Consider the following 23,032-nt stretch of genomic DNA (forward strand, 5'->3'; position numbering starts at 1 on the left):
CTTAACTTACCACGTCTCTGGCATTTACTGAGGCTCCATGGTCACAAAGTAGCTGTATGCTAGAAGTACAATCTGCCATTGCTGCATATTAGAAAGAAAACATATCAGCATATGTTAAGTTCTCCTATCAAGATAACACACAAACTGTTTCTACCTTTTAAAAAGCTTCACAACCTCTGATACACTGGTCTCGATGATACAGACTATCACATTTCTATTTTAAGAATTGTTCGACTAAATCATTTTAAAAATACTGTATTAATTCACTTTGACTAAACAAATTACTTTTCTCTATTACAAGAAAATTTCCTTGGCCGTGAACAGAATGTGCTACCATGCATAGAAAAACATGGATAATTAAGATCAAATTTAAATTTGCTACTTATTCTCCACTTTTATACATGGTAATTAACTGTCCTGCATCTCCATATGTCACCTTAACTTAAAAAAAAAAAGTCAAATATATTTCATAAGGTTGTCTTAAATAAATGTGTTTCATCTGTCTGCTGATTTCTTTCCAATGTAAAAAACAGGGTCAGATATTCTAGTCTTTACTAAAAGTTTTTTAAAAAACAAACTGGCTATTTTTAACATCTAAAATAGAGGAAAAATAAATAGTATATTCATGAATCAGAGGAATTTATAATCTTGTGGAAAAAAAACTGCATCTGCTCATTCCTCTGAGGTATCAAGATGAAAAGAACATTGGCTCAGCAGTGTCTGTGTTGTGAAATTCTGTCATACTTTCATTTCTGAATGTCTTTTGATCAATGCAAAATATTTTACTCAAAACATTTATTGCAAGCATAAACAAAACCTTAATTCATAAAATTCTTAATTATAAAACCATCATTCTGTTTTTGTTATACATTTTAAAAAGTAAAATATGCTTAATATATTACATTAAAGTGTCATTTGACACTAAACTATGACATTAAACAAGTGAAATGTGATCCAAAGATATAATTATCTATTAGATACATGGTAATATTTAGTTTTATCAATTTTATGCTTTGAATATATCATAAAGTATAGTTTCAGAAACTCTGTCTTAAAAGAATGAAAAATATAGAGAAAATCTTAAAGAAACTAAAATATATATCTTTTAGAAGTAATAATAACACAAAAACCAGATCATTTTTATGTTAAAAATGAATTTCTCAGTCCTACTATATTGTTTCTCACACTAATAATAACTATCTTTCTATTAAATAAAACTATAGAAAGGAAAACTGGTTTAAACAGTTAAAGAAATTCGTTGAATTAAGTAATAGCAAACTAATATAGTATGGTGGAAAGAATCAAAGAGACTGAGACTGGAGTTACATCTTCACCAGTATATTCTCTTTGAACCTGGGGAAATTACTTTACCTTCTAGAGCTCACTTATTCATCTATAAAATGAAGGAATGAACATGTTTTCTAAAGTTCCTTCCTGCTCTAAAATTCTGTGTTTCTATGACTCTGTGTGTGTGTGTGTGTGTGTGTGTGTGTGCGTATTTTTATATATATATATATATAAAATATTGAAATACAAGAAGTCAGCTTAAATATATATTTAAGCTGACTTCTTGTATTTCAGTCCTATTTTCATCCTTTTTTTTCATATTTAGAGAGAACTTTCAAAATGATAACTCAGTCACACAAGTACTAATTATACTGTTGTAAAATTATTAGTGCAGGGGCAGCTAGGCGGCACAGTGGATAGAGCTCTGGCCTTGGAGTCAGGAGGACATGAGTTCAAAACCAGTCTCAAACAGATGACGCTTACTAGCTGTGTAACCCTGGGCAAGCCACTTAATCCCGACTGCCTCACCAAAAAAAAAAAAAAAATCATTAGTGCAAAACCTTAATAAAAGTAAGAAAATAATGCAGTGATAGGAGGACTCATCCATAACACTGCTCAACTATTTTTTTTAATGAAAATACTTTTTAAGAACCAAAGGAAAAACTGGTCAACATTCTAAAAGAACACAATATGCCAAATATGCATTTTAAATAGATAGCATTTTAAAAAAATAAAAGTAATTTTAAAAAATTTTAAAAGAAACATTAAGAAAGAATCTCTTACCACTAGTGAAATTTTTGCTCACCTGCATCATGAAGTGCAGTTCTACCTTGCAGGTCTGCATGTTCAGTGGGGCAGTTATACTATCAAATAAAAGGGTTCTATATTAAAAATCAGATCTTAAAATATTTAGCTTTAGTCAATGTTCACTAAAAGTCAATCTATTTACATTTTTCTTTGTTTCATTATCTAGTTTGACACAGAAGAATGCCCAAACAAATTATACAAAGTAAATGTGTAATAAGATTTCACTAAAGATGAAAAAAATGATTTATTAAATAACATAGAATATAATAAGGTATCTTTGCGAGTTTTTAAATCAGAAGACAAACTATGCTTAAATTTCAACAACCAGAAAAATAGTCTCAACTTCTATTATTAATGTAATAACTTACAGATTTTAAAAAACAAAAAAAGTTTACAGAAATGTCTATTTGACCAACCCTTAAAACATTTAATTCAACGAATCTCAAATTCAGTAAAAACCACCACTACCATAACTCCTTAACATTAAATAATCAGTTGAATAACTGAATTTTTCACTGGTCGTTGAAAGGCTCTATAAACAATGCTTGTTGGCTAACAGACTCAAGCCAATAATGTATAAAAAGTCTTTTAAATGGAAAGAAAACAAAGGAGTACTAAATGTTGAATTATCTTAATTTTAAATTAGGTCATAAACATATAAATCAAAATGCCAAAAATTTCTAATCTCAGCTAATGTCAACAGGAAGGTAGTCTTCAGTTTATTTTTAATACATTAAGTTATGCAAATCATTTCCCTCATAGTTTTCTTTGACATTCCTCCATCAAAAAAAAAATGTGTAAACAGGACTGAATTAATCCAAAATTTGAAGACCACATTAAAACAATCCTTAGTATATAATTAAAAGAATTTTTTAAAATCAGTTTAATTTTCACTACCTGTAAAAGCTTTTGCAAGCACAAAGCATGTCCATATTTTGCAGCAAGATGAAGGGCATTTCTCCCTATGAGTAAAAGTGTAATTAATATAAATATATTTGAGTAAGTATACACATAAACAGGAAACTAAGAATTTTTTACAACATTGGTCACTAGAAATGGATGACCCAATAAGATTTTCTTAAGTAACAACTAAAAGTACAATATAACCAAAGAAAATACAATGAAACAAGATCACACATACTAATATCCACATGTTTGGTATCTTTAAGTACCTGGTATTTTTTTCCCCCTTAGTAAAAAGTTACCAAATGTCCTGGATAAAGTGGAAAGGGGGCAATGAAAAAAAAGTTTGACAGCAGTCAAACCAGCAACATTCCCTGACTAATTCCCACTAATCTAGCATATTAAGGAGTATGCTTTTCTCCTTTCAAAGCTCAGCTCAGGTACCATTTCCTCCATGAAACCTTTCTTGATCTTCATCCCCCTGTTTTCTTCCTCTTCAAATCTTCCTAGGGCACGGTCTTAATCTCACACTGCCCTCATCACACTTTGTTATGCCTTTCTATTTTTAAATACAATATAAATATTGATGTGTGTATCTGTATTTACATTTTTCCAGTTATTTAAAGCTAGAAAGTCGTCCCTCTTCTAAAAAGCTTGAATGAGACAATTAGTGTCTTACAAATTATCCTGTGTTCTACATGTAAATTTTAAAGGAAAATTAATACCTGCAGCATCACTGGCAGTAATGTCAACTCCATGTACAAGAATGGCATTCAAACACTCCAAATTTCCCTTTGATGCAACAACATGGAATCTAAACAAAAAAGAAAAATTACAATATTGTACATGAAATTCCAAATAAAAACTAAAATATATTGAAATCGTATTTCATTATATCATATATCCAAAGCAGATCGAAGATAATACTACAAACTTCTTCACTATAAAGTCTCTATTAAACTTGCTTATTTTTAATTAAGTTGAAAAGTTCCCTAAAACAAAATTTTAAAAGAAATAAAATTTTAAACAAATGTTGCATAATTCAGAAAACACAAAAAGAATGTAATCTCAGGTCTTTAGTTCTTTTCACTAGTTGAAGTACTTTCTCTGACTTTCAAATACCTAAGTCAAGCACAAGGCTGGCAAATACTATTGCCTTACAAGTACAAAGTGTATCAACACAGACAATATCACGAGCATGTGGAATTCTTTTTGTAGGGGAGAGGGAAGAGGGAAAAAAAGGAAGAGACCTTAGACATTCTCAATTATAAATATTGTTTTAAATTTTGAGGAAGCATGTTATAATAGAAAGATATCTGGATTTGTTTGTGAGAACTTGGATTCAATTTCCAGTTTTGCTACTTCGCACCTATGACCCTTAAGGAAGTCACATTATTTTCATGGGCCTCAGTTTCCTCCATCTATAAACTGAGAGACTGGAATTAGACATTCTCCAGACTCTGAATCCTATGATCCTAAATGGCTTGTTATATGTGACAGGAATTAAATACCTGGGATGGGAAGGACAGAAGACATGGGAAGTAGCTTGACAGCTTTGCCATAGGCTCAGAAACATACAGGGCAAGACCAAGTGATTTCTTGAACCTGTGATTTCATTTATACAGGAAACTCCCAGATAAGAAAATCATACAGATAGGGACCTTCTCTGTAGTTTATAGTCTTAGGAAGTTATCTAGAATACAGAAAGTAAGTAGGATCACTAGGATCACTTCATTAGTATGTGTCAGAAGGAAGAAAAAGAATGAGGAATTAGGAGGAGTAAGAAGGGAGAAAAGGAGAATGAAAAAGAGAGGGAGGGAAAAAGGAAAGAGGTGAGGGGAAGGAGAAAAAGGAAGGAAAAAGAAGAGAAGAAGAAGGGGAAAGAGGAGGAGAAGAAGAAGTATTTATTTAGGGTTTTATGATTTGCAAAGTGCTTTATATGTTAGCATTTTGCAGATGAGGAAACTGAGGCTAAAAGAGATTAAATGACTTACAAAACGTCAAGGCAAAAAATGAAGAACTCGAATATACCTTTTAAAATAGGGAAGTTTTAGGACTGTCTTTAGTTCTTTAAACAATAATAATCTGAGACAAGATTTGAACTTAAGTAGAGTCCCTGAGGGAGGTGGGGGGGGAGGGAAGAGAAGAGGAGATACATATATGTTGGGAGTTAGGAATTCATATGAAAATTCCAAGAAACTTTCAGGAAATCCTCAAGTTAGCAATCCTGCAAACATCCCATCCTGATTTCTAACAATCTGCTCTAACGAATGGGTCTCTTTTTTCCATTTTTTTTTGTTGTTTTAAAGAAAATGTCTATTTTCTTTTAAAGATATTTCACTTATTTTTTTAAATTAAATTTGTTGTTGTTTTTTTTAATTTAAGAGAAATCTATTTTCTTTCCCTGCCAATTCCCACCCAATTGGGGAGGGAAAAGAAGAAACAAATTCCTTGTAACAAACAGGGACATTCAAGGAAAACAAATTCATTCAGTGGACTAGTTTTCTTTTTTTTGCTAGGCAATGGGGTTAAATGACTTGCCCAGTGTCTGAAGCCGAATTTGAACTCAGGTCCTCCTGACTCCAGGGCTGGTGCTGTATCCACTGCGCCACTTAGCTGCCCCCTAGTTTTTTTTTTTTTTTTTAAAAGCCTTGTTCTAGGGGCAGCTAGGTGGCGCAGTGGATAGAGCACCGGCCCTGAAGTCAGGAGGACCTGAGTTCAAATCCAGCCTCAGACCAAACACTTGACACATACTAGCTGTGTGATCCTGGCGGGTTAAGTAGGTCACTTAACCCCAACTGCCTACAAAAACAAAAACAAAAACAAAAAAACCTTGTTCTACATCCTGAATCCCAACACCTTTCTGTCACAAGATGGATAATATGCTTCATCATCAGTCCTCTGGAATCATGGACTGTCACTGTGTTGCTAAGAGTTTTTATAGCTTTTTAAGTTGTTTGTTTGTGGTGTTGTTGTTATTGTGTAAATTCTTCATTAGTTTATGTGTCCTCAAAATTGTTCATTTTTATACTATTAATGCTATAATGAAAACTTGTTTTTCTGGCTCTGGTCATTTCACACTGTATCATACAAAGCTTTTCTTGTCTCTTTGAAATCATATTTCCTTACATCACAATAGTATTTCACATTACAATTTGTTGTACATATATACATATCAATTTGTTCAAATATTGAAAAGATCAAAACTAATCCTGTATCATTATCTTACTGATCCCTATTCACAATGATTCTCTGCCTCTAAACTTAGTTTAGAATTCAGCTGACCTGTAATGGGTTAAATTTAGAAATCCAGTTCTCTTACTAATCACTGATCTATTCTTGCCTCAAGGAACTCTGCTAACCTTGGGGGATGCCACTTGCCATAAGGGAGCTGGCCCTAATATCTTTACATCACCAAACCATCCTTCAAAGGTGTCTAGTTTGTTACCCAAAGTCTGGACCACTATCTTGCAGGCAGAGTCAAACAATAGACACTTCTTAGTCACAGGAAGGAAGAAGGGGGGTTGTTGCTAGCCTCCATTCCCAACTTCCAACCAATCATATTGTTTCCCACACCTCAGCTACATAACCAATCATGTTTTCCTGCAACCCCATGTTGTCACCTACCCTATACTATTCTTTGTTCTATAGTCCCCAAAACCTATATAAGGGGAGCTGTCTTTTTACTTGAGGTCTTTGGCTAGAAACTTAGGCAGAGATTGACCCATCTTATTTTCAGGTTATTAGCCCTAATAATAAAATGTTATCTTGCTTGGAGAAGCATGCCTCAATTTACCTTTTTGTTTTATTTCACTCGCAACATATATACTACATTTTGTTCAGTCTTTCCCAATTGATGGGCATCCCATTAGTTTCTAGTTTCTTACCAATACAAAAAGAGATGCTAAAATATGTTTGTACATTTAGGATCGTTTCCTTTTTCTTTGAACGTCTTTGAGCATTGGCGTAGCAGCATTTTGTGCATTATTCCAAATTACTTTCCAGAATGGCTGGACCCATTCACATGCCCACCAACAATGCATCAATGTGCCTGTTTTCCCACAGACCCCCTCAACAACTGTCATCTTTGTCAAGCTGATGGGTGTGAGACAGAATTTCAGAATTACTTTAACTTTTTTTTTCTATCAGTGATTTGGAGCATTTTTTTTTAATATGGCCTATCGATAGCCTGGGTTTCTTCCATGAACACTTACCTATTTAATCCTTAGACTACTTATCAATGGGGAAATGGCTCTTATTCTTATAAATTTGAATCAGTTCCTTAAATATATAATCTTGGAAATGAGACTTTACTGGCAAGATTTGCTGCAAAGACTCTTTTCCCAGTTAACTGTTTCCCTTTTGTGATAGGACCAATATTTTCCCAATACAGTTTCCCTGATTTCTCTGACACAACTTTCTCCTTCCCATGCAACCTGATTGGCCCAGCTTCCCTGATTCAGCTTCCTATTCAGGAAACATAAAAGATCCCAACCAAGAGTCTCAGACTAGGTGGGTGCCTGAAATCATGCCAGTCTCTAGCCTGATGACTTACTGACCAAACAGTCTCCAGGTGGAGACAAGGAGGAGCAGAGTGGGGGGAGAGTTGGGGGGCACCCCTCTACACCCAGAGAAGCTAAATGTCACTGCATCTTTTTTATATATTCATGCTATTTTAGGACAAAGTAAACCTTCTCCTTTGTTAAATATTCAGTGACTTTGAGTGCCTCATTTCATCTCAACACTGAATCTGAACTAAGATGGTTCTGGTTTTATAACAGTACCTAAGATGTTTTAATCTTAGCTTTTTTGTATTTATTTATGCAAAAACTTTTTATTTTCATGTAATCAAAATTTATGTTCTATGACTCTATATCCCTTGTTTGGTAATGAAATTTTCTTCTAACCTTCTTCTTCTAAATCTTCTTCTAATGTAATGGGTAATTTTTTCTACATTTCTCTCATTTACTTATGATGTGACCTTTTATGTCTAGATCATAGATCCATATGGAACTTATCTTGGTAAAAGGTATGAAATGCTGGTATAAATCTAATTTCTTCCATATCGCTGTCCAGTTTTCCCAGAAATTTTTTGTCAAACTGAATACTTCTACCAGTACCTTAGGTCTTTCTAGGTTTTCTGTTTACTTGCTTCTGTTATATTGTATACCTAATCTGTTCTACTGTTCTATCTTTATTTTTTAACCTGTACCAAACTGTTTTGAAATTACTACTCTGTAATATAGTTTGAGATCTGATACTGCTAGGCTCCCCTCTTTCCACTTTTTTCCCCCATTATTTCCTCTTAGTCCATCTTAAGGGTACTATTTGCAGCTGGGCTGGTGGGGATTGGGTAATATATTAAAGAAACCTAGATAGCAAAAACAATGGAAACAAAATGGTTGTCTATTGGTTGGGGAACAGATTGTGCTATGTCAATGTAAGTAATGTAGTATTTTATTACCATTAGAAATGATGAATATGAGAAATTCAAAGGAACATAGAAAAATTTTTCTTGAACTCCTGTAGAGAACCAGGGGAATGACTATGATGTTACAAACAAAATCAACACTAAAAATCAGCTGAACTCATAAAACGACCAATCTTGATCACAGGTAGTAGATGATGAAGCACTTCTCTCCCCTGGGTAGAAATAAAGGGCTATATATGAAGAATATTGTATATGTTGCTAGACAGGGATGTCAGTAGGTTTTGCTTAACTTTTTCTTTGTTACAAGGGAGGGTTCAATGGAGAGGGGGAGTATCAGGAAATGAATAGAATATTAAATATCAAAAGGCATCAAAAAACTGTTTTTAAACAATAAAGACCAATAGACTCTAAGGAGACCCAAGTTCTAGTCTGGGCTCAAAGGCAAATATAAACTGTGTAACTTTGGGCAAGTCACATCTCCAGGGTTCAACTTCCTTATCCATAAAATGAATGTTAAACTGAATTATTTCTAAGGCTTCTTTTAGCTTTAAAATTCCCTATTTCTATGAAAAGGCATTTGTATGCTTCATAGACAGTAAAGATTATGTACTCAAACCTCTATTCCACTCCTCCTTTTTCCCTCTCTCATTACCTTCTGCAGTCACAGCCAAAGAGCTACCTGATGGCTATGAAAAGATCTTATTCCTTTCATCTTTTGCCCCTAGGACTAAACACAAACTCTTCTTTGGCATTTAAGGCCTTCACAATCTGGTTTAAACCTATCTTTCAAGCCTTTAATACCTGTTATTAGGCTTCATACATTGACTCTACACAATCTAAGTTCTAGTCAAACTAGGCTAGCTGTCCTTCCCAGTACAAGAAACTGTACCTTTGCAAAGGCTGTCCCTCCAGCCTAGAATGCAGTCATTACCTTCCTCGCGGAATCTCCAGCTCCAGCTTCAAGGCTCACCTCAAGGGCCATCTCCTACAAAGGCCTTTTCTGATTCCTTCCTCACCCTCTACCTACTTCCTCCCTACTCTACACCCAAAATTACTCTTTTATAACTCATATTTGCCCATACATACATGCTTCCCCAGGAGAATGTTAAGTTCTTTGAGAGCAAAGTTCATTTCCTTTTAGCTTTGCATCTCCAGTTCCTAGCACAATAAGTTGTACACAGTGAGAATTTAATAAATCTTTGATTCATGTATTCACCACATTGAATTGTCTTTACTACTACTATACTACAATTTTCAGACCAATAGGAATTGATACTCCCTGATCATTCTCCTCCAAAGACAAATTGATAAATACTAAATTTGATGGCAGCAGTTCAGAAACTTTTCTGGGGAAAAAAGGAGGTGAACAGGTAGTTTACCTAGATAGTACATAAAACAGACATGGCAATCTATTAAACAATGTGTTTAATTTCAGATGTCTCACGTGACACCAGGTGACCTAAGCAATACTATCAACTGTTCCATGTGAATTTTTAAAGACAACAAAATGTTTCTATGAAAGAAAGGTACAGTGTTTCCAAAACAGAGAAGTAAATTTTGAGTTCAAAGACGTACATTTTCCTCAGAGTAATACAATTTAACTTCCTGTGTAAATTTGGTCAAATCAAGTTTTCTGACACCCTAATTTAGTAAACTACTGTTAAGATACATTTTAACTGTGTTCTCAGAAATCATGAAGGCAGATTCTTTTTCAATATCTTAGTACACAAAATTTGAAAAATCTCCCCACATTTAAGCAATGCCACAATAATATATTTGTTTTATAACACAAACATGTTTTGAGTAGTAGATAACCTCCTGAAAACTGGATGTTACTAAAACCATTTAAATGTTTTAGGGAGCTGCTATACGAGGAACATCTGCCAAGAATCCTGTTGTAAAAACCCTCTTTGTAACGCAAAAAAAAACAAAAACAAAAACAAAAAACAAAAGAATCACACAACTTCCTATACCTGTTTTATGAATTCAGATTTCCATATGTTCCAGTTTCTTTTAAAGCAAGGCACAGCAGTGCTATGGATCATAACTAATTTTTTAAACTAAAATTCTTCCTTACTGATTTATTTATTTTCAACCTAAGTTACCTGGGTACACACTAAGATAGAACGGTTACTCAAAAAAAAGCCAGTTCAAAACAAAATTCTGTTCCTATAAGTTTAGTTAAGGCAGAAGTATATCTTAGTGCATCTAAAATACGACCCAACTACATGATGTTTTCATTAAAGAAAAGTATATGTGCATGAGGGTAAAGGGTGGAGAAAGGGAATTTTTATCTATGCACTTCTCAATGCCAAAAGCATACTGATGAATTCCACAAAAGACAAACTTTCTCACTTCAAATTTATGGCCAACAACTATTATTTTTTTCCAACTTAAAGTTCACAGTTCACCACAATGCACTTTTACAATAACCATAAAACTAATGAACTTAAGTTTCAAAACCTAACAGAATGATGGATAAAACTTTTTAAAGCAAATCACATTACTCCAAACACCATTCTTTCACATACATACACACACACACACACACACACACACACACACACACACACACACAAAATTTAGGAAACACAAGTTTCACTGCACCTCTAGCCCCAAATATAACTAGCCTTCAAATTCTTCCTACTTGAGTTCCGGAAGAAAAAACAAAACAACATGTGGAAACCACTAGCAAGAATTAGATTATGTCAGTGTTTCCCTTCCTGAGTCCAATTGTTCCATGACTTGAAACTCAGGAAAACTATCAAGAAGAAAAAGATTTAAAATTGATGACATTATTATTATAGAATTACCTATTTGATGTTCCCCTAGCATACTGGTTTGGAACATAGTTCAGACCTTTAACAGGTAAATGAAACTATCATTCCTAAAAGTCTAAAAAAATAAATATAGCCTGTATTGAAATGGTTATATTTTAGAACTATGAGGAAAAATACAACCTGACTAAAATACATTCTTAAAGTACATTGTTTTTACATTGCATTTTCCTTCTCTTTTTAAAATAAATTTGTATTTACTTGCATATATATTTTATATTTACATAGCTTTGACTATATTATGTCAGCACCCTCTCTTCCAGTAGAATATAAGTTTATAAGCTCCTTTAGGGAGGGACTGTTTCCTTTCATTTTTTTGTCTTTGTATTCCCTGTACCTCACATAATAACTGGAACAAATCAGGCCTTTAGTAAATGCTTATTAGATTGAATCGAAGTCATATATAATGATATCCTAAATTAAATGGATACTTAAAATTACAGCATAGGACCTATAATTGAAAATAAAACGTTAGGCCTTAACATACTAAGAAGTCCTTCTGAAAGCTCCTTCTTTAGAGTTCTGATTACATCATTTATTTTTTAAAGTTTTGTCTTCTGATGCCATGAAAAAAAATAATGAAATCCAGGGCTGAAAAGTTTTTCTTTCTTTTTTTAAAGTAAATTAGCATATCATTGAAAATTGTTTAGAAATAAGAATAAAAGACATTTTGTGGTAAAGATTTTGTTTTTTTTCTGCATGGTCAAATTCCTAGATAACAGTTCTGTAGACAACTCATTTAAAAAATTACTATTTCTCCTGTGGGACTAACCCTACTCTTTTCTAATTGCTGTTTCTTTTTTTATCCCAGTCCTTTCATTATTCCAAATCCTAATTTTCTAAATCTTTACATTTCTTCTACCTATTTTTACCACCATCATTTTCATTTGATCTCTTTGGGATCCAGATCTAGTAGTAATATTGTTGGATCAAAGGTTATGCACAACAAAAAGAGCTGCTATAAATATTTTTTAACACATAGATCCTTTCTCTTTTTTTATTTTATTTTTTTGGGGGGAGGAAGAATGTCTTTGACGCAGGAATAGCACTACTACATCTGTATCCAAAAAGAGATTAAAAAAAAATTTTTTTTTTAAAGGAAAAGGATCTATATATGTACAAAAATATTTATAGTTGCTCTTTTTACAGTGGCAAAAAATTGAAAATTGAAGAGATGCCCATCAATTGGAAGAATGGCTGAATAAGCTGCAATTTATGATTGTGATGGAATGCTGTTGTGCTAGAAGAAAAACCTGGCAAGACTTATATGAACTGATGCAAAGTGAAGTGAGCAGAATCAGGAAAACATTGTACACAGTAACAACAATGTTGTATGATGATCAACTGTGAATGACTTAGCTATTCTCAGCTATATAATGATCCAGAACAATTCCAAAGAACTTCTGATGAAAAATGCTATCCACATCCAGAGAAAGAACAGTTGGAATCTGAATGCAGATTGAAGCACACTTTTTTTTTAACTTTATTTTTTTTGTTTTGTTGTTGTTATGTTTTTGTTTTTTGGTTTGTTTGGTTTTTTTTGGTTTGTGTTTTCTTTCACAACATAGCTAAAATGGAAATATGTGTTGTATAACAGCACATGTATAGCCTATATCAAATTGTTTGCCTTCTGAAGGAGCAGGGCACACAGAGCTTCAGGAAGGTAGGCAAAGAAGTCAGAACTAAAAAAAAATTTTTTAAAACAATGTTAAATATTGTTTTTACATGTAATTGGAAAACACCAAAATTCACATTTTTAAAACAAAGTAAAATTTTAAAAATAGTTAAAAAAAAAGATAACTGGGATCTTTGTGCTGCTCCTAAATATCTGTGACCCAGGCAAGTCATTAACTTCTCTAGGTCTTAGCTTCCTCATCACAAAAGGAAATGGGCTTTTGGATATTAATGTGATCATGCTAAAGCAGTGATTCCTAATGTGTGAGCCACAATCCTGATACAATCTTTAAACATCTGAGCCCTTGAAATGAACTAGACATGCTACAGAAACACATAACACTATCAATATTATTCAGAAGCTTATATTCTTACAGGGTTTTACACACATCAATAACATAAAAAAGTTCACTTTCTATTTTTTTTTATATTTATTATTTGCTTGATAGTTTTAGATCCCTGGTAAACTTATATAAGGGTAAGTCATAGAAGGATTTGGGGAAAATTAAAATCTAACCTTTGCCTCATCTTGGACATTTGAGTTGGAAGGCTGGGAAGGATTCCCAAATAATGTCTGTATTAGTACAAATAGAAGTTAATAGGATTTTGAGCTTAAAAGGCATTTAGAAAACATCTAATTTTTTCATTTTACAACTGAGAAAAGTTAAGTCCAATAGTGTTAAAATGACTTCGTCATTTACAAGCAATAAGTCATACAAGTAGGAAGAAGAAGCACCAGAAGTGGCATCCAGGGCTACAAATGGGGAGGGGGGAGACAGCACTCAGGTAGTTGGCTGCCTCTAAGCCCTACACCAAATCACAATTCAGAAAAACAGTGGCTAAAGGGGAAAGTAGAGCAGGAAAAAGGCCTGAGGCTCATATACCTATATTTAGCACATAAACTATCTTCACCATTATGGAGACGAAGCAATAGGACTACCAGTCCCTTCTCCAAGCACTTAACAGGTCTTTTATGACTTGTTCCCATTTTTAAGGCTGCCCTTAAGGTTTATTTTAATATACTTAATCACACTAAAAAATACAGACTGGGTAAAGGGAAGACAGGGCCATAACCAGGCAGATTAGATTAGAGGAAGCATTTATTAAACTTACTACTTGCCAAGGGCAGCTAGGTGGCATAGTGGATAGAGAGCCAGGCTTGGAGTCAAGACTTACCTTCCTGAGTCCAAATATGGCCTCAGACACTCACTAGCTGTGTAAGCAAGACACTTAAACCTGTTTGCCTCAATTTCCTCATCTGTAAAATGGGCTCAAGAAGGAAATGGCAAACCACTCCAGTATCTTTGCCAAGAAAATCCAAAATGGGGTCATAAAGAGTCAAACATGACTGAAACAACTGAACAACAAAAATACTTGCCAGGCACATGGTAAACTCTGGGAATACAAATACAAGCAAAGTGAAAGTCTTTGCCCTCAAAATATTTACATTCTAATGGGGAAGATGGAGGTGCACTACAATATATAAAATTGAGTTGAAGAAGGGAAACAGAAGAAGAAGGTGAGAGGTACATGCAAGCAAAATTAGGAGTGAGCATGACTGATGTGTGTTTTTCCTTAAGTTAAGGTTCCAAGAAAGAACTCACTAATCAGAGGAGGAAACAGGAGGACTGGCATCTCTGGAGTAATGCAGAGTAGGGCTTTGCTGACAAATTTATAGTATGCTTAATTTAGTGGGCTCTTCCCAAAAACTAACACTCCCAAACCCAAGTAGGTATAGCTTACAGGACCACTCCAGGAAGGTGGTACAAGGAAAGGTAAGAGCACAAACTACTTTTCTATACCCTGCAATAACATTCCCTGGTAAACAAAGTTGCCAATTACGGGCTAACTCTGCAGTAATCTGGAGGCTGCCAACACTCTTCACCTGGGTCTTGAGAAGTTATAGGCAGGCATTTCCTCTTTCCAATATCTTGGGTATCTCTGAAACAACTTAAAGCAGGGGGGAGGAGGAGTGGCTAAAGAATGGGAAAGGTAAACAGCTCCCAAATTTTTAAACTGTCATGATGGTGTCATATTAAGTAACTGGACATGGCAGGGGGGTGGGAAACCTTGAGGTTCGGACACTACCAAGTACAGGATTTAAGAGTTATCCTGGCTGAATTACCCTAGCTAGGGATCACCCTTGAAATGGATGGGAGACTAGGACTAGAACACTTAAGGCATCCCACACCTAACCGCCATGGGGCAGTGGGTGACAATGCATTTTACTAATATTGGCAGATCTACAGTCATACCCTCCCACCTTGTTAGCATATCTGGGAATGCATATTGGCACAGGTAGGTATGTATATGTGATAGAGAAAGTCCAATGACATTCCACTCCTCTTTCTGCCACTTCCTACCCTTCCCCGCCCCAGCAACACACACATAGAGAGAGTAAGACTACTCAGCCAACCTTCATTTGTGTTGGAAACACCATTGCCATGACATTCTCCTCTGACTGCCTTCAAGCCTGAGCTTCAGTAGGTCATTGCCATCCCTTTCCAGGGGCCAGAAAACTATTGAAGAGAAACTCCCTTTAACAATGTATCACCAACTATTTTGCCACTTCCAGACTTAGGCACTGACCTGACAGGGTTATACTGTCAGAGGTGGAATGTAGGAAGTCAAATCTTCCCGACTCTAAGGCTAGCTAGCCCTCTATCCACTATGCTAGAGCTATCAAACTCATGGTCTGCAGGCTGCACACAGCCTGCAAAACTCTCCATGCCCAGGGCAGGAAACCAATTAAAATGTAATAGGGAAATGTTTAACAAAATAAAAAAATACAATATAACATAGGGTTGATTTGTGGTTTTCTAATTCAATATGTAGCCAGCAAGAATCTGTTTATAACTGAATTTGACATTATTGCACTACCCCATGCAGGCTCTTGGCACCCAATTAGCAAGAATACTTAGTAAAAATAGGAAGTTACTAGATAGTCTACAGATAGGTAGGAAAGAGTAAAAGGGGACATACCCCTGACCTTAGGTGTCTTATGGTTTCTTTTCTCTTTCCCTACTCCCCACCATTATGGCATCCTTCCTGCCTCTTGCACCAGATACAAAAATTACTAATGATGACTCTGGAAGAGAGGCTTGGACTTAACCTAGCCAGAACCCTAAGTATTGTTGTATATCTAGATGATACCTTCATTCTGAGAAGATTCATTAGTCAAACATGACATAGTAGAGAGAGAGAGAGAGAGAGAGAGAGAGAGAGAGAGAGAGAGAGAGAGCGCAGTCTTTGGAGTCAGGAAGACCTAGTTTCAAATACTGCCCCTGAAATGTACTACTCTTATGACCATGGACAAGTCCTTAAGCCACCCCCCCACCCCCCACCCCTACCCCCGGCAGCTAAGACTAAATTACAGATCAGTTGTTGATCCGAATCACTTTAAGTAGTTTCCAAGCAGGGAGTTCCCTAAACTGATGAAATTACACATCTAGAGCAAAACAAAATATAACAGCCAAACATCTTTTTTAAGAGTATATAAAAGTGTAGAAAGATTTATTAAAATACTAACCAAGACACACAGAAAAGTTAATAAATGCAACTCACTTATTAACTTTGCCTACTTAAAGCATAACCCAAATCCACCTAAAATATATTTGATCATTAGATACTTACACAGATCTGCCTTCCACATCTAGTTTACCAGGATTAATTCCCTTTTTAGCAAGGATAGAGGACACTTTTTCTACATCTCCCCTTTCAGCTGCTTTCATTAGTCGGTCATCATATTTGTTCCAATCTGTTGTTTGCTACAAAAATGAAAAATAAAAGTTAGCATATGGCACGTTAGCAATGAGAAAATTTTCATAGGACACAAGGAAAGTGAGATGGCAATATAGATATACCACCTATACCACCTGAACTAAGATTCATTTTGCATTAACATTGTTAAGATACTGTAAATCTAAGGCTGGGAATCATGAGAGATCTGGATTTGATTCCACCTCTGACATTTGTTTTGTGACCACGTGAAAATCATTTAATTTCTCTGAGTCACACCTCTATTCCTTTGTAAAATAAGGATATTATTGCCCGTGGTACCTACCTCACAGAGTTATAAGTATCAAATGAGATTATGTATATAAAGTGCTTTCCCTTATGTAAAAGGTTTTATAAATATCAGAGATATTTATAATTCTCCATGATGTTCACCTCCCCGAATTACTACCAATTCTAGCTCTATTCAGCTCTCTTCCCACAATGTTATTTTGCCTAAAGTCACAATTTTGTGGAACCAAATGATCATGATAGATAATGTATTCTGGTACAATATATTGAATTAAATTTCCCAAGCACATCAAATATGCACCATTTTCTATAAGTTTTTGCATGAACATTTCTATGCTATCAGTAGGTTGAAAATTTCACTGGGATTACAAATAATAAAAGCTTATTCCTATTAGACAAATGATATTACACTAAAAAATCTTTAATTTGTAGGAGGATAACATGTTTTTACATATTCTTTGCTAGTAACATAAAGAATGGTGCTTAACACATTTGTAAATATCTACATATCTTCTCAAAGGAAAACAGCTTAGAAACATTAAAGTTTAAAGGAAATCACTAAACCCAAAAGATCTGGGTCAAATGAAATTCAGTAACACATTAAAGTTTTCAATATTTTTTGTTTGTTACATAGTTTTGGGAATATTTGCAACAAGCATCTGTGAACATTTCAAGATGGCATTTTTGTTATGATTAAAATCAAGGTAAATTAATAGTGCTCACAACAGTTATTCAAGTCATTTTATTTCATTTTTCTTTATGCATTAAGTTGTCACAGATATGAATCCATTATATCTATATACTAAAAAAAACAAAAGAATTTTACTTAGGCACATTAATTTTAAAAGAACAAAAGAAAAGTTTTGTTATTTATGGAGAATTTCAGTAAAGGCTTGAGCCTCATACTTTCATTATATACTGACATTATTAGCTGTGGTTGGAGAAAAACATTAAGATAATTATACTTAAGCTAAACCTTTGATCTCTCACCATCAAACAGAACCTACCAGGAGATGGAATTATTCTTGACATAAGAATAATGTCAAGCCTTCTAAATTTTAATAAATGTAAACTAAAACACTGCTATTTGCCCCACTAAATACAGTGCTGTTTCTCTAATCCATTTAGATATTTCCCCCATCTCTAAACTTGATTAAAGAACAGTTCCAATACAAGTAAAGCTGTTAGGTTCTTTAAAGATACAAATTAAATCCAGTAACCACAAATTCCTTAACAATGCATATTTACACATAATAAAAAGACTTCTAGTCTCAGCTCATGAATCCACAAATTCCAAACAATATTCTTTAACTGATTTATCTTCACATACTTGTTTACCATGTTTTATTGCTCCAAAAATAAAGCCCAAAGAAGGGTAAACAGTAGGTTGAAGTTAGCTCCCTTCTTTCATAGTACCTAAATGCCCTCAAAAAAGAGTAAGTACTGTTTTGTCCCCTACCAAAAAAAAATCTGCTTTAAGTAGGGAAGATTATTTTAACAAATTTAAACTAATAAATATCAACATTATAATAAAACTGCTTGGATATGAAGTAGGGGTTTCTAAATTATTAAGCAGGTTAATCAAAATTTTTTTTTCTAAATCAAAATGCAGCATTCTCCATTTACAATTGAATTTAGTACTAGGATATTATTTCATTATATCGATTTCTGCTAATCAACTAAGTAAAATGTGAATTATTGGTAATGATTACAAAACAGTTCATTTTTGGCAAGTGATTACTGTATTAAGTCTCTAGTACCTACACAAACACAAAAACTTTTGCTAGTAGGGCTATTATCTGCTAAATCAGACCGAAAACAATAAAACAAGCTAACAAGCATTCATAATGTAGTTATTAAATAAATTAGACAGGAAAATCTTACCAAGAAGCTTTTGTTATGCTAAATCATAGGGATACCTACTCTGGTTTTAGCAGAACAGGAAAACCAACAGCTCATCATAAAGAAGACTTGGAACTCCTTGTTGCCAGCAGCAAACTATGTAGGAGGCATTAAGTTACAAACCTCAGCCATTCACATAAAACAAATACTCAGCCAAAACTTCTAACCAAAAGCTTGGGACCTTTGTTTATAATGTTTCCTGTTCCACATTCATCTTGCTGCATTATATGCTTAGCTTGGATCCCTAACAATATTTTCTTCGTCCTCAGGATCTTCCTCTGACTTCATAACGCTTGAAAAATATCTTTCCCCTGGCCCTCCACTTGATTAAGAACAGGCCTAAGGCAGGTACCTTAACTCCTCCTCTTATTTTCTATTTGCTGCCTTTCAGGCAATCCCTTTCAGGAAGGAACTTGGTGGAAAATCCTACACACAACAAACTCCGCATCCAGCTGCTTTCAATCAGCAACAAAGACAATGGAATGACCAGGCAGTAATGACTAAATCTGAATTACCCAGTTAACAAAATGTAGTCAATCCCACAATGGTACAATTCTATTTTGGATTCTATAGTACTTGACAGCTGGGCGCTAGAAAGAAATGGCTAAATATATACACATGTGTATATATTTGTATATTGATATACATGTTTTCCTCTGAGTAACACATTTTAGATACTACTGGGAGCAAATAAGTCAAGCATATGTAAGAATTCGCTACTGAGGAATATGTCAAAACACCCTAAGTGGCAGCCTGAGCATTACACCTGTCTTCTAGATGTCAATATTATTTTAAAAAAAGAAAAGAAAAAGAACTCTTAAATTACATTATATACCACAATCAGCTTAAAATGTATACGTAACCTGAATATTAAAGGATACACCATAAAAAACTTTCAAGAGAACCTGATCAACTATTAAGAGAAATCTTAATCAAATAAGGGATAAAGATGATCACAACATAAAATAGAAAACTTCAATTTCAAAATTGAAAACCTCTTTCATGAATACAACTCAATGCCACTAGGATAAGGGAAGGTATTAATTGGGCAGGGGAATTTTTGAATCAAATATCTGACCAGGATCTGCTGTCCAAGATATCTTAAATAAACTCAATATATCTTATATATGTGGAGCAACAAGGTGAAGCAATGGATGGAGTGCCAAACCTCAAATCAAGAAAACTTATCTTCCTGAGTTCAAATCTGGCCTCAGACAGCTGTGCAAGTCACTTAACCCTGTTTGTCTCAGTTTCCTCATCTGTAAAATGAGTTGGAGAAGAAAATGGCAAATCACTCTTTACCAAGAATATCCCAAATGGAATCATGAAGAGTTGGATGTGACTAAAAAACAACAAAATTTTATAGATGTATACTATATTATGCATCATATATCTTCTATAAACTCAACATATATAGCTTATGTGTATGTGTTTATTATATATACATACATACATACACACAGGCAACTAACACAAATACAGCAAGAGCCATTCCCCAATAAGTGGTTAATGGACATGAACAAACAGTTCTCAATCAACAAGTAATAAATACTTGATGACTGAACAGCTCTCAAAAGAAGAAATGTAAACTATAAACCATATGAAAATCAGTTCCAAGTAATAAGAGAAGTGTAAATCAAAACAACCTTAAGGTTTCACCCCACACCCAGAAAACTGTCTTGAAGACAAAAGATGGGAATAGTCAGCTGAAGGGACTGTGAAAGGACAGATACAGGAATATAATTTTGGTAAAACTGAATTGGTCCAACTTTTCCAGAAAGCAGTTTGGAATTATGCTAACAAAGTGATTACAAGGGCCACATCCTTTAACTCAGAGATCTCTCTGACAGGCAAATGTCCCAAGGAGGGCAAAGATAGAAAGCAAAGGTAACATACAACAAAATATTTATCGCTGCACTTTTTGTAGTAGCAAAGAACTGGAAACAAAATAGATGGCCACACGCTGGGAAACAAATAGCTATACAAATCATGGTACATAAATGTGTTATTGTATTATTTGTACTATATTATTATACTGTAAAAAAACAAATATGAAGAATACAGAGATGCATGGGCAGATTTATAACTGATACAAAATCAAGTCAAAAAAAACAAGCATTTATTAAATGTTTAGCTTACTATATGCCAGGCACTGGCATATGGTAGAAATATTAATAGTCCATTCCTTCAAGAAACCTATATTCTAATGGAGGAAAATGAAATAAAGTATAGTAATAATACCACAAAGAAGTAGAAAAAACAAATATATCTCCTCTGTAACACAGGGGTGATAATGTAGCAGTGACTGAACTTTTTTCTTTATTTTTTTTTTACTTTATTCTTTGAAATTATTTTATTCGATCATTATTTATTTACTTCTTCATTGAAATGAAGGTGATATAAAAACAAAGGATATCAATATTTTTTAAAAGAAATAAACTCAACTATTCCACAGAATGATGTTAAGAATGAGTTCCAGTACGATGATCACGTCTTTAAATTTACAGAGACCTAAAAACACAGCATGAAGTTCTATTTTAACCAAAATGTGTCAGACTTTAATTTAGAAAAAACACATGCTTGCACTTCCAATTTTTTTCCCTTCCAAGTATGAATCTCATTCTGTATACAACCAGGTTTCAGCTTACTACTGCTGCCAGTCTGTCTCCCAACATGTTAAATAAGAAGAGCCAGAAGTACTGTCAAAACATTAAATAGACCACATCACGATGAACAGTTTTAAACAAATAGGGTACTCTTTCAAGCGATTTAAATTTAACTTAGTACTCAAGCTCCACTTTTCTTGCCTTAGCTGATTATCATGACTCCTAAGTGGCTTATCTGTGGAAAGTCAATGTCTTCTATTCAGTTGAGAAAATAGAAAAAGCTAAATGAACACCAAAAATTCCATTAAACATCATACATACGAACAAGATTATAAATAGAATATTTTAGGAAAAATAAAAGATCTCTATACTCCCACCCAAACCAAATACATCAGCAACACTAAATGAGAATTAAGTCCCCTGTCTTAGGCATAACTTGTTCTAACCAAACTTTGGGTCCTAATGGGCTGACTAATAAGCCTACTGGCATTCAGTCATGAAGACCCCAAACATGAAGAACCTTGACCACTGTCACAAAGATGGGTATAATTCTTCAGACTTGGTAGACTTTTTATTCTCATGGGATTATCAGTTGTGAACTAGGTGAATCTCCCCATGGGTATAATCTAGAAAGCCTTATCCATCCATGTATTTTCCTACTGAATGTTTTTGTTTAGTAAGAGAGCACATTTTTAAAAACTGCTGTCTATCTCTCTAAATCCTGACCCTTAACTTGGATCTAGCATATAATCTGACCTGAATTCCTTTAGAGTAGTTCTTATCTTATAAAGCACTGTATAATAGTGGGTTTTTTAAAAGGTCAATCTTGTTTTTTAAATTTTTTTCCACACTACTGTTTCCACAATAGTATTATAGTAATTTATATATTCTCAAAAAGCTGAAGTTCCAGGGGGCAGCTAGGTGGCACAGTGGATAGAGCACTGGCCCTGAATTCAGCAGGACCTGAGTTCAAATCTGGTCTCAGACACATAACACTTACTAGCTGTGTGACCCTGGGCAAGTCACTTAATCTCACTGCCTAGCCAAAAAAAAGCTGAAGTTCCATTCAAAGTTTCTATAACAGAATCATAAATGTCTATAGAAAGAGACAAATAGGGGGAGCTAGGTGGCACAGTGGATAGAGCTCTAGCCTTGGAGTAAGGAGGACCTGATTTCAAAACAGACCTAAGACACTTGACATATAACTAGCTATGTGACCCTGAGCAAGTCACTTAACTTCAATTGCCTCACCAAAAAAAAAAAAAAAAAAAGAAAGAGGCAAATAATCATTATGCTACAGTAGTATATAATGTGAATTAAAAGTCATATTTTCACCAAAAATAAGAAAAAAATCTTCCTACCATTCATTATTTAAGGGGTAGCTAAGGCTATATCCAGACTGAAAAGACAGGGATACACAAAGTATTATTTTTTAAAGGATGATTATAAACCCATGGGATAAACCAAAATGAATTAGCTTTGTCTGAACTAAAAGATGAAACTATTTCACTCAGGACTATTTGATTGTTCTTCAGAGAAAATATGAGAGAGCTTAAGGT

The 23,032-nt window shown here is 34.2% G+C and overlaps 1 protein-coding gene across 6 annotated transcripts in view; it reads right to left on the minus strand.

The window, feature by feature from the left end:
• Positions 1-23,032, minus strand: part of UACA (uveal autoantigen with coiled-coil domains and ankyrin repeats) — a 141,113-nt gene that overhangs the window by 38,668 nt on the left and 79,413 nt on the right. For 4 of the 6 annotated variants that reach the window (XM_027851714.1, XM_027851712.1, XM_027851709.1 and 1 more), the window contains exons 2-6: positions 16,573-16,706; positions 3,723-3,811; positions 2,992-3,056; positions 2,093-2,150; positions 11-81 (exon numbers count right to left, since the gene is read on the minus strand). In XM_027851714.1, the coding sequence (XP_027707515.1) occupies positions 11-81; positions 2,093-2,150; positions 2,992-3,056; positions 3,723-3,811; positions 16,573-16,670 (381 nt within the window). In that variant the 5' untranslated portion in view covers positions 16,671-16,706. Of the gene's footprint in view, positions 1-10; positions 82-2,092; positions 2,151-2,991; positions 3,057-3,722; positions 3,812-16,572; positions 16,707-18,888; positions 19,092-23,032 lie in introns of those variants that run through there. The other 2 variants (XM_027851713.1, XM_027851710.1) reach the window with 1 other exon arrangement.

The sequence above is a fragment of the Vombatus ursinus genome, unplaced genomic scaffold (assembly GCF_900497805.2).
Source record: "Vombatus ursinus unplaced genomic scaffold, bare-nosed wombat genome assembly UNPS02009205.1, whole genome shotgun sequence".
In the NCBI taxonomy this organism is placed as follows: domain Eukaryota; kingdom Metazoa; phylum Chordata; class Mammalia; order Diprotodontia; family Vombatidae; genus Vombatus; species Vombatus ursinus.